We start from the raw sequence: 12,342 nt of genomic DNA on the forward strand, positions 1-12,342 counted from the left end.
AAATAATTAGCGTGAACCTTGCCTTTATATTAGCAAATCAGCCAAAGCAGAAGACTGACTCCTGTTGCACAGCCTTTTGATCCATGTTAGGCTTTACGAAAAGCAGGTTGTTGGACTTACGTAATAGGCAAAAAGCAGTGTATTTATCTGCATGCATTTGGATTCTTACTCAAAATAAGGTATCAAGATAGTTAGTATTTCCAGTTCCCATTGCTGACCTACAGAAGAACCTGCATCCAGTTCGCAGGGTTCAAAGGTGAAAGGTCAAAGGTTGGGGAGGAAGTGGGACAGGGTACTGAGCATCTACACGCTTCCTTATGGATCACCACTGCAGAAACATTCCCTGCGCCTTTGAAACGTAAATCGTCTTCGCCTCTCCCTCCATATTTAGTAATTGCTTAGTCCAATACAGGGTGGTGGTGACAGGAGGCACAAGGCAGGATTCAGTCTGGGTGGGTAGACTGAAAAATGGATCAAACTGCCAAACAACCTGTGCTAGCAACACAGAGACAAGCCCCCCTGACTGCCAGCCATGACAGTAGGCATCAGTATTCAAGCCGCTCCTCTCCCCAGCAGGTTTCGTGTGGGAGTGCGGTGTGGGAGGCCGAGATAACCGTGGCAGCTGAGCAGTGAACTGAGCCAGCTCCTTGTGCCAAACCAGCAGGGGAACATCCACCTCTTTAAGGCAGCCTTTCCCGACGTTGGGAATGTTTTCTCCCAGCGGCGGGGCTTTGAAAAATATCAGGAATCCAAAAAACGAGTGGGATTTTTTTTTTTCCCCCCCTGGCCACAGCTAGTGTTTGCAACTTGACTGGGGGATCTGGGATAAACCCAAAGGCCGTGGCACAGTCCAACTGCAGTGTTCCTTCTTCCTGGCACTACTATGCCCTCGGCGCACCCAAGCAAGGCTGTAAAGTGGCCAGTTTATCAGGCCATCTGGGATGTGCGAGAGGGGCACTGTTCGCCCTTTGAGGAAATGTCTCTGTGTCTGAGAGCAGCCCCTGGGGAGTACAGAGACAGCACCTCAAGGTCTTCAACCCTGAACCTGAGGCGTTCTGCTCTCCAGCACACCTTCTGGAAAACGACCGGAGGAAATTCTGGAGCTGATTAGCGACTTGCACTTAAACGAGCATGAGGCGAGCATTCTCCCATTTGTCATCTCTGTTTTGCTCTTAGGTGGCGGCTCTCTCAAGGATCCTGGATTTTACAGCGCATTAGCACAGTCAGGCAGACTCAATGGCGCAGTGGGTAACGCCAGGGTCCCAAGTTTTGACTCTGTCTGCGCTTATCTGTGTGGAGTTCGCTCGTTCTCCTCGGGCTCAGGTGGCCCTGTCTGTGTGGACTTTTCTCATGTTCAGATGAGTACTTTCCAGGTACACTGGGCTCTTCCTCCAGTCTGCATGATGTTGTGGAGGTGAGTTGTTCCTTGCCGGTGTCAACATGTGACTGGCATCCCATCCTGCCTTGCTCCCGAGTTACATTCCCGTTTACCACAGCTCGACTCTGGGATTGAAGCAGTTACTGAAAATGGCTAGAAGGGCAAGCGCAGTCCCTTGTAACCCATAAATAAGTGCTGCAGCAATTCCCAATTCAGCCATTACCCTTAATCGAGCAGGATCTTCCCAGATACACGTCTTCCGGGTTTTAACCTGTGAAATATCGAACGGAGGGGGTTGGAGCTCACACATGCAGAGACATCTCTCTCCAATAAATCAGGGATGGAGGGGGAAGAGGAGAAGGCTTGATCGCTATTTTTGGAAAGTGAATTCACTCGTGCAGGTGACATGTGTCAGACTCTCTTGTGCTGTGAGAACAATGAAGACTCCGTTGACCGTTTATGTTTTTGCGGCCATCGGCTTCACAGAGCTCCTGGTCGCTGGCGGTTTGGGACAGAGGTTTAGAAGCGTGGCCAGCGCCAACGTTGCCCTTCCAAGGGGAGGAGAGTGAGCCCCTGGCCTGCCCCTCAGCCTTGAAGCCTGTGTGTGCCTGTCCACTGCAGCTCTTTAACAAGCCCAGCAGTGTGGGAGATCTGGAGGGGTGGGACGCAGGGAGACGTGGGGGGAGACCTACAGTATGGACAGCCCCCACTTCCTGCACTTGCAAGCGCCTCGAAGACATGAGCCTCTCAAAAACAGCGCAGAATCCCTGGCTGATGGAGCCCAGACGTATCTAATAATTGGAAACACTCCAGAATGATCTCTGGGGTTAGAAGTGAGCAGATGCAGCATTTACTGCAATGCACTGCGCATATACTAAATGTACATGCTGACACTCAGGTCGCTGAGCTCCACTGATGGCCCCCTCTGCACTTTACTGGTGCAACTGACCAGACAAGTAAAGGACACCTCCACTAGGCCTTTCAAACACCTGAAAACCTTGTACGTGTTTTTTGTGCATTACAGACAGCTATGAAATATTGGAGATACGCAAGTTAATTTACTACTACAACAGTTTTACTCCTTTAGAAACAGAACCGCAAAAACCCAGTTCATTTTGCTTCCTGTACAATTTAGTTGAGGCAGGCCACCACAGACAGCTGTTTTGCACTTATTAGGGATCAGTTTGGTAAAGCTGGACTGTGACTAGACCGTGTGGGCAGCACATCCACAATTTCTGGCTTCACAAGTCCTAAAAAAAGGCCGTACTCAATAATAAAACACAAAGCCAGTGGTGGGTTACTTGAAATGCTTTTGTGTGAGGAGAACTGATTCAACATTCAATAAAGATAACAAGCTGCTGTTTCTCCAGGGAATTCCCCACAGTTTGAAAGGTAGTGGCCTTGCTATAGCACACAGACAAGGATACGCACAACACAAAGACAAAGACAAGACCAGACTTAACTGTTACACCGTGAGTGCCAGATGAAATACCTAAACTCTGCCTCCAGATCTTCCTCCAGATTGACAGGCAAGAGTGATTTAAACCACAGGGGAGTCAGGGTCTGTAACCTGACACAAAATGGCAGAACAGAGGGGAGACAAGGACAACGTCCAATGTGCAACACCAACCAAAAAGATGACAACCGATATTCAAATAGGAATATTGCTGTTAATGATAATAACAATGAGAGAGGATATGAAAATGTCTTTCCTTTCCATATCTTTTGGAATGTTGAGAATGGAAAAAAATGAGTGAATGGTGAACAACGAGTATGAGAGACCTCTTAAGAAATGATGGAAGGAGGGTGTACAACAGCCTTAACATGTACATCAAGTTTGTTAAGAACAGATTCAAGATCATAAGAAACACATCATAGTAAGAGTGCTGGGATGCAAAGAAGGAGCTGTGAATTATGGAAAACATATAAACATATTAGATTGAGATCCACATAGTGGTACAGGACTGTGTTTTAAGGTGTGGGGCTACACATGTTAAAGTGGAACTGCAGTCCCAGTTTCTCAGACCGGTTAGTAAATCTCGGTAACAAAATGAATTCTTTGACAAAGAAACTCGACGAATTCTAAACTTTGTGAAAGTACTGGGAGTCGCCATGTTGTCGCAAACTTGCATTCGAATTCCCACGAATGGGGATGTGTCCCGGCCCTTCCCGCTCACTAGTTACTGTACTGACTAATGCAATGTGATGTAGAAACGAACAATTACAGGTTGTGCAGCAGACATTTCACAGCAGAAATGTTGCGACTTGATCTGCATGCAGCGTTAACAAGTAGTATTTGTCAGCAAAGCCGTCTCGAATGCGAGAGCAGTATTTCTATTGGATTAAAAGAGATTTTCACAAGCCTGCTTGTCCACAGTGTAACAGGGTCACCGGAAATTTGTTGCCTTGTTCTGAAACGCAGAACTAGCAGAACTGCGCATACCTGGAAACAATCTATTCTGTGATGTAAATTCTTTACTAGCTACTGTGTACGTTTCACTTTCATCGTGGTTTGAAATGCACGCAGTGCCGATTCATTCCAACACCAAGATATGAATTGCAATTCACCATTCAAGGGTAGGGTAATGTGAATGGAGGTTCAAAATCCCCCCAAAAAGCCGTTCCGAGACAGGACAGATAGGCATTTGCACAGACACGAGTGCCACAATTCCAGCAGTGAGCTGTGTGTGTTTTATTGGTCTGAATCCAGGAAAAGATAGGCTCTCTTTACAACCCTGAACAGTTTTATAAGGCACTGGGAGCTGAAGCATCGCGACTATAAAAATCTCCAGTGCTCATTCGAGTATTATCAATGCTTTTTTTTTTACATCGTCGTTATTCTTTGACGAGTATCAAAAAAGTATTCGGGAAATTGAAAGGTAGCCTGTAAAGTGTGCGTTTGCTTACAGGGCATATACAGTAGGGGGCGGTATCACAGGTGCTGAAGAGCTATTAGAAGACAGGTTGAGACTGCGTTATCAGGTGATGAAAAGGCGATTGTTAATGGCACGCAAAAGTCGTGACATCTCCTGCTGAGCACCAGCCTTAATTGAAAAGCAGAGGGGTTTTCCGTACGGAAAACGAGGTGCCGACTGTGGGGGAGCTGTCTGGGTCTCTCGGGGGGACCATTTCCACTTGCTCTCCTCCTCTCCCTCCGCAGAGGGAGCACGGAGGACCTTCACAGCCGAGCGCCCTGCCTCGCATCGCTAGCGTTGCTAGGAAACGGCTGCTGTGGAGAGTGTATGTGCGCGCGAGTGTGTAGGAGGCTGTGCGTGGGCTCGTGAGCAGGTGTGGGCGTGCACTTGTGAGCGAGAGATTGCTTGTGAGCGAGAGATAAGGGAGCCCGTGCAAAAGAAGGCCAGGAGAGATTGACAGAGAGAGAGTGGATCTGCTGGAGTTTGATTTGATCTAGAAATGGCATGTGTGCTTTCAGACCGGCAGTGTGCAGTGCTAATTGGCCCATGTAGGAAGACCAGGAGGATGCCTGTAGCTTAGCGACTGCTTGCTTGCCATCGTCACCCTCCTCTTTTCTCCGCAGTGTGGAGATACGCTCGCAGAGTGACAGCTAAGAAACACTTCCGACTGTGGAGCTCTTGAAATATTAGTAGACAAATGAGCAGGTAGCGGGGAGAAGCCTTTATCTTCCTCCCCACAAACATTTTTTTTTTATTAGGCATGACAGAAATCAATACCATGTAGTTCAGAATAAAAATAAAATAAAGCAAGGATCGGTTGCGCGGTTATACTCTAGTAGGTACGGGAGGGCTGCCAGGGGTTGACTGCACGGCAGCCTGTAGACAGGAGGAAGGGCTTTCACTGTGATGTTAGCAGCAGCAGCTGTGTGCTTGCAAGTTCATCCAGGAGGGAGCTACAGGCGGGCTGAAAATGAGAGAACGAAACAGGGCTTAAAGAGGTCAAGCACAATCCTATATCCTAGGCTGTTTTCTTTCCGGCAAGGGTCTAACATCAGCCCCCACCATGAAGTGCAAATCTTATGCTTAACTGCTGTCTAAAATGGCAGTTGCTGTACTGGTTTGCCCCTCTTGTTGTCCTGTCTTGTCTGGATCATCACAGGGCAATAAGGATGCGAGGATGGAATTACATACAGTATCTACACATGGAACATTGAAATGCTGTGCATCTTGAAATTCTCAGGAAATTGTGTTGTCTGCACAGCCTACCCAACACATTTCCCAGATCCATACCTTTTTCAGAAACAATGGGTACTGAATGGTTGTACTTTACAGCAGAAATACACCGTTTTCTAATAGGCATGATCTCTCCTGCAAATGTTTTTGTTCCTTGCAGTGTGAGCTATTCTATAAGATGTTATAGAATATTAGAATGTGCAGGGTGACAGGGACTAATGGAACTTTGCTATTACAGATCGCACAGTCTCTACAGACAAGACGGGCAGTATCCAATGGTTAGTGTGACACCTTGAGATATTTGAAAAACATAATTTCAGTTAATGACACCTATGAACAAAGGTACAAACTAGAGGACGTTTTCCAGCTCACATCTCTTGTCTGGCTGCTGGGAGATTGTTGGTCCCAGAAGCTCAGTGAAATGGATGGTAAAACATCTCAATCTGTGCATGTTGTACATGCTCGTACCCCTCCCTCATTAAAAAAAAAAGCACCTCCATTGGTGAGTCCCGACACTACCCACGCTGCATGTCCTCTTGTGATCAATGAGCGATGCAGGTCACGTTTTCCAGCCCCTTTGCAGTATTGTGATGTGAACTTTGTGAAGAAACCTCCGTGCACCATATCTGCATTTATTACTTTCTACAGAACTGAACAGCTGTACAGCTGGAGAAATTTTACCGGGAGATCAAACAAAGACGAGTCAAAGTTATTGAGTCGTTAAAGGTATGGTATTTTGTCCTTTGAAAAGAAGTCAGCTTGGAAATCAAATTGCAGGACTAAAAAAAAAAAAGAGATCCTGCCTTACGCCTGTAATCATCATCATCAGTCATCAAAATTGAAGAACCCAGGATCCAGCACCTGAGGCACAACCTCTTTGATGCCCAGCAATTCATGAAAAACATGTGGCTTCCCCCATCATCAGCCCTGAGTAAGAGCAGATGTACAGCATCAATATATAGTTCACGACAATCTCACAGCCAGGTCGGGTTTAGAAGGCTGTGAACCAGCCTGCAGTAAAATGAAGTTCTCTCCAGATGTCAGCTGAAGCACGTTTTTCTGGGTATTTTCTTCTAAAGCCCCATGGATCTGTGCATCTTCTTTTATCGCACGCTTGTGACACAGTCATTTTAAGGCTTGAAGAAATTCCCCGGCTTGTCTTTATGGTGAGTTTGGGAAACCCAAACCAAGTTCTCTCGCCATCTCGTTCGTTCAAAACGAATGCAATTCAGTTGTTTCTGCGTCTGCATGTTTGTTGTCGCGATACTACAGAACTGACAAATGAGACACTTGTGTCCTCATGTGTGGTTCCTGTAAAAGTGTCTGATCTGTGTGCAGATGTACTAATGAGCAATCCTGGAATGACACTGTTTGATGCCATCTCTAGAGCATCGTCTCCATTAAGTCTCTCTGATTTGTACCAGTCTGCCACATTTACTGTAGTATATATGAGACAGGTTTTGTGCAGTAATTGAGGTTTGGTTTCACTAGCGTATCATCCATTAGTGATCTTTCTTAACAAGCTTAAGACATTCTATTCTACTTTCAAGCTATCGCCTGAAAGGGATATGTGAAGTCTAGAGACTCTAAGCAATCCTGTTTCTCACCCATGAGTGAGAAGGGCTGTCTCACTGCCTTTGAAGAAACATTGACACTAAGGTACAAATGTCAGAAATTAATGACTGTTTGGAAATGACACTTTCTCTGAAACCTATGCTTGGTCTTTTTCCACCGCGGCCCAAATTCCTGGGTAAGGTTGTTACGGCAAGATTTTGTGTTCCAGTGAGCATCAAAGCAGGATATTCAAAGCAAACAAAACCAAGTACCAGTTGTTAATTTAATTGCTGTTGCTCAGTCAAGCAGTTTATAGTTTAAGCTAATCACAACACTCCAATTTTTGTAAAACACAATAACATCATAACTTACAACACTCTTAACCACCAACACTTGGATGCTTTCATAAATAGCCAGACGTTGTGTGCATCTGTTTCTTTTTTATATTTTTTGCTACACACATGCACTGCATTCTTCATGTGATCCGAACAGAGAAAGTAAGACATGTATTAGCGAGGTTTTGTTTTTCAGAAAGAGGAAGAAACTCTTCCAAAGCTCCCGCAGGGAGTAATCAGGCAGAATAGAGAGAGGAGTTTAAAGTCTGGAGGAGCCTGCAAGTGGAAAATCTGAGAAGCCTGGCAAGGCCATGCGGTTCAGAAATCATGAAGCAGATTAGCGACTGGGCAAGGTGTGCCAGAGCTCCAGAGAGCGCTGGCCAAGTCAGGGGAAGAAGAGTGAGGCAGAGGAGGCCAGTGTTGTCCATGCAGCATTAGAGAGGGGGCGTGGCCCCTCTCCACCTGCAAATGGCACATCCGTTTTCAAACCCGGATTTCACATCCATGGGGAGCTGGGGTCTGACAGTCCACTGTGTTTTCACTTCATAGGCCAGTGACTGAAATATCCAGCATCAGTCAGTTGTGATCGTTTTTTTGGCCACCTATTAGACCTCTTCAGGCTTGTGCAATATTGGCTTGTCACACAGCTCCTTAACATGTGAAGGAGGCTGCTTTGTCTGCATTACAGCAGCACTCCGTTTCTATGCAGACCTGCAAGCTTGATTACTAGAAAAATAAGATCAAAATAAATACTTGTAATCAGTTATCTGGGAGAAAAGAGATTTGGACAAGCGCTGGGCATGAAATGCATGAACTATCGGCAGGCAAGCAGTTTGCAGAGAGCCAATGGGATGTGTGTAATTAGCACCTATCTAATTTTGGATTCATGCTGCAAGTGGAAGGCGGCCCACGTGACTTTGCATGGATTGACGGACCAGGCTCTCCTGTGGAGTCTCACTCTCCTTCCTCCTCCTGTTCACATTGCCTTTTTCCCCGAATGCCGAAAGGGAAGAAGCGGAAGGAGAAGGCTCTCTCTCGCGCGCGCCAGAGGAATCGGGAAAGGCTTTGCGTTGGGAGAAGCACTCGTTTCTAGTGATGCAGCAGGCAGATTCAGCTCTCTGCCCGATGGATCTTGATTCCAAGCTGGTATCCTGGACGGGTCTGGTGGCTTGGAGATTGCTGGTGTTGGAGTTGGCCATCGCTCCTGTCAGGGTCTTCCTGTTCTCTCAGAAGGAGGAAGACATTAGGTGCCAGCATGGCTCTGGACCCTGAGCTGCAGGAAACCGTGTGCAAATAGAGGACTGCTACAGCGTCTCCCAGTGTCTGTGAATTCTGCCCACTGGGTGCGGACGTGCTTACGCGTCACATGGTCATAGGCGACACCCATTTGACCTAGTGGAGCTCAATAAGAAAAATAACCAGACCTCCGCAGGGAACAGAAGGCCACCTCTGTCTGGGCCAGGAGGGATCTGAACAAACATTAACCTGCTCTGCATGCCAGGAATGTGCGCTGGCATTCTGCTGCCAAAGGCCCTACGCACTTGTCTCATTTCCTCTCGAACAGTGTCAGCACAGCGGAACGATTCCACTTCACTAGAATAATCCGCTGCATCAGAAGAAAAGGAGTGGGACTGATCCCTTGTTAGTTTTCGGAGCCTGCTTTTGGGGACTTTGGTTTGCTTTCGTGGATAGACACGCATGCCCGTGGCCGTTCCTACACCAAACATGGAATTCCCTGCCAGTGTGGAAGCGCCTTGGATTTCCATCGGCTAATGGGAAACACCGCCATCTGTGGAGCCCAAGGTTGGTGTTTTCTGATTGGAGCAGTGCTGGGTAACGGGTGGAGGTGAGGCAGGGTCCCAGATGCAGTGCAATGAGGCTGACAGATGAGTCAATTCATTAAGAAAAAAAAAAAAGACGTGCACTACATTCTCAATGGTTCCTAGCAAGTCTGCAATATAACATCCTGGAGGAGTTTAGGCGATTCCTGTATTTCATTGTTTGGCCTATATGCAAAATTAAGGCCCGTACCGTACATTCTGCATTGTTGGGTTATACGTTTCTTAGTTACTGGGCTCTTTCACACAGTTCAATTCGATTTGATGGCATTTCGGCTGCCCCACTCAGAGACGATAAGTAATTTTGGCTGTGCACACATTAGGCATTAAGTCACAACATGCTTTTGACAAGCCAACACAATGAGACATTTGCATAACTCCAAATCATTGCAAGGTTTTCCCGACGGGAAAACAATTAAAGAATTGACACAGAATCAAACCCGAGGTGGAAGAAACTATTAAATATCTAGGGGGGCAGCTATTTAATATTTTGGCTGCCGCACAGCCCTAGAGCTGAACGTGCCGATTGTGAGCAGTTCAGTCTCCGAGGCTGCAGTTCTCTGCAGTTTTCACACCATAGAAGCGTCTATGCAGCGAGTCCTCCATGCTCAGCCTTCGAGCTTCGCCAAGGCTAATTAGAATTTTAATTGCAGACCTATTTAAACTCTATAAAGTCTAGGATATGTCAGCTCTCCTATTGTTTAGGTAATGGCTTTTCCAATGTGTACTTTGAGTACAAAGAACAGAACCTTGAAATGTTTCTATTCAGTGTTTAGTGAACAGGCTCCTGTCCCAAATCCAGCAGCAGTATATTACTGGGAGTCTGCTTCGACGAATACATCAGGGTGCTGGCCAGCCACCTGCCCTATCTGTTTCTCTCACTCGGTGTCTGACATGTACAATTCATTTTGGATCAATTTTCCTCGTGAGCTTTATTTGGAAATTAAATTGTTGGATCACGATATATACTGGATATAAGATATGAGGCTGAAAGCGAGTAAAGAAATGTTTAAAAAATGAATATTTTAGTTGAAATTTGGATTCTGATTCTAGGAAAAATAGTTTCAAGAACTCTCTAAAGTGATCAGCAAGCTCTGCACATCTGCATGGTGGCTCATTGGTCTCACTTCCTTCCAGAGTACTGCAGTGCACCCAAGAGTGGGTGAGACTCTTTGCCTTCAGCATCTTCATTTCAGCCTGCCCAGCCAGCCCTACGTCACACAGAAGCTGCAGCGCAGCTGTGGTTAGTTACAGGCAGTCTCCCATCATTAAAAGAGGAGGCTGAACTTCAGGACCCCAAGGGTGTCCTGTACAGTGCCAGTCCTGCTTATAGATTCTCCACCATTCTTCTCTTTCCTCTTCAGTGTTATATTATCAGTCTAATGCCAGGGATTTTGGCAGACAAGGTACTGAAATAACGCTTAACTAGACCTCACAAAATGTGCTGTTGTAATGAAACCGAGCAATGTCCATGCAATGATTTCTTCATTGCGAATTGCAAAATAATGAAAGGAATAAATAGGCTGAAGACACAGAGGCTGGCTTGATCCTGGAGCAAAACTGCCAAGCTCTTGTTGTGAATACCCACTGCTGTCCAGGAGAGAACCAGGATCACTACACGTCATTTGGCTGTTTGGATTTGGATTGCTTTTTCACTGGAGATTGCTGTGATCGTAAGGATTTTCTTATCGGAAGGCTCGCCTGCGGCTTTTCACCTTATCAGTGTAGCTCATGTTCCATTTTTGCTGAATTCCCATTGCTCCTGCAGCGTAGTGCACGGTCTTTAAACTGTAAATAAAATCTGTATGACTTAGGCAAGGAGATAAGGGCTTAGGATGAGTAAAGGTGACCTTAGCAGTGACAGGAGATGTCCCGAGTGACTGATGGACAGTGGCTGTGAAGCTTGGCCTGGAATTGACCCATCTCTCACTAGAGAAGAAGCTTCCTCACTGCCAGCACGCATGGGGCAGTGACCCTGAGCACTGCTCAGCTCCAAGGTATGAAGTCAAACGGTTTTAACAGGCTAAACACAGACGGTAGGACAGGGCAAGAACAGAATGTTGGAACGATTTTTAAAAAATGCATCACATTAATTGCATTGCAGGCCTCCTGGTCGCTGGTGAATTTGGGGCAGAATGCAGTATATGGGCTGTTAATCCCCACCTTCAGGAACCCCTAGTAAACCTAGGAAATCATGTACAGATTCACTGATTGAGCGATTGGACGTGAAGGGGAATTCTTCAGGCTGAGCTCTGCCCTCTCGATCACAACGTCGCGTTTCTTAGATGCTACCTGGGAGGGGAAATACATTTCAGACTCGAATGGATAATCCTGAGAGAATCTCATTTTTCTCAGGCTCCCTCTGGGTCAGACTTGCCCTTTAATTATTCCTGAGCCCCCGCATCTCTTCCCACTGAGCTTGGTTTCAGGCCTGCTCCTTCCCTGCTTTGTGAAAATCACAGTCCACGGCAACCCCCGACACATACTTTTTGCACTCCTGCAGCAATGTTCTCCTGGCTAGCGCAGTCTCCCTTTGGTGTGCCTTCTTTGATGACTGATTTCTCCTCAGTGTGTGTGTGTGTGTCAGCTCTCCCTCAGTCTCCCAGCAGTGTATTGACAAGCAGAACAGAAAGGGATAACTAATTTGGTTAGGAGAACGACACCTCCATCTTAAGGGAATAATTTGCAATACCATGGATCTGTATTCTGGCGAGTCGGGTTAATTATATTAGTCTCCTGCTCATAGAGGAGCTTCCATTATACACTGTACGATTCATATTTTTCAATGCATTAATTGAGCACCAAGGTTGCACCCCTTACACAGTGCACATTAACAAAGCCAGAATAGAAAAGGCTTGTGCCTCAGAAGTATTTATTGCAAATGGAAGGTCTTTGAGGTAAGACAGCAGTATTCCTGTGCCTCGGTCCTACATGTGTCTGATTGTCACTGTTCTAATCCCTTCTCCAACAGCTGGCCCCGGTTCAAAAACCTGCTCAACCTTGAGGTAATGGTTTTTCACTGAAATGGGAGAAGACTCATGAACCAATGCACTGCCCCTTCCGTGTTACTGCTATAACCTCAGCTGCAC

General features: G+C 46.4%; 1 protein-coding gene across 6 annotated transcripts in view; it reads left to right on the top strand.

Annotated features, from left to right (window-relative positions):
- The window catches only part of caskin1 (CASK interacting protein 1), a 127,083-nt gene that overhangs the window by 49,121 nt on the left and 65,620 nt on the right, over positions 1 to 12,342 (top strand). Inside the window, exon 1 of one of the 6 annotated variants that reach the window (XM_088612910.1) lies at positions 8,475 to 9,218. The exons of the other annotated variants lie outside the window; for them this stretch is intronic. Coding sequence (XP_088469036.1) covers positions 9,188 to 9,218 — 31 coding nt within the window. The 5' untranslated portion in view covers positions 8,475 to 9,187. Of the gene's footprint in view, positions 1 to 8,474; positions 9,219 to 12,342 lie in introns of those variants that run through there. 6 annotated transcript variants of the gene reach the window in all.

The sequence above is a fragment of the Lepisosteus platostomus genome, chromosome 19 (genome assembly GCF_059453375.1).
Source record: "Lepisosteus platostomus isolate fLepPlt1 chromosome 19, fLepPlt1.hap1, whole genome shotgun sequence".
Classification (NCBI taxonomy): Eukaryota; Metazoa; Chordata; class Actinopteri; order Semionotiformes; family Lepisosteidae; genus Lepisosteus; species Lepisosteus platostomus.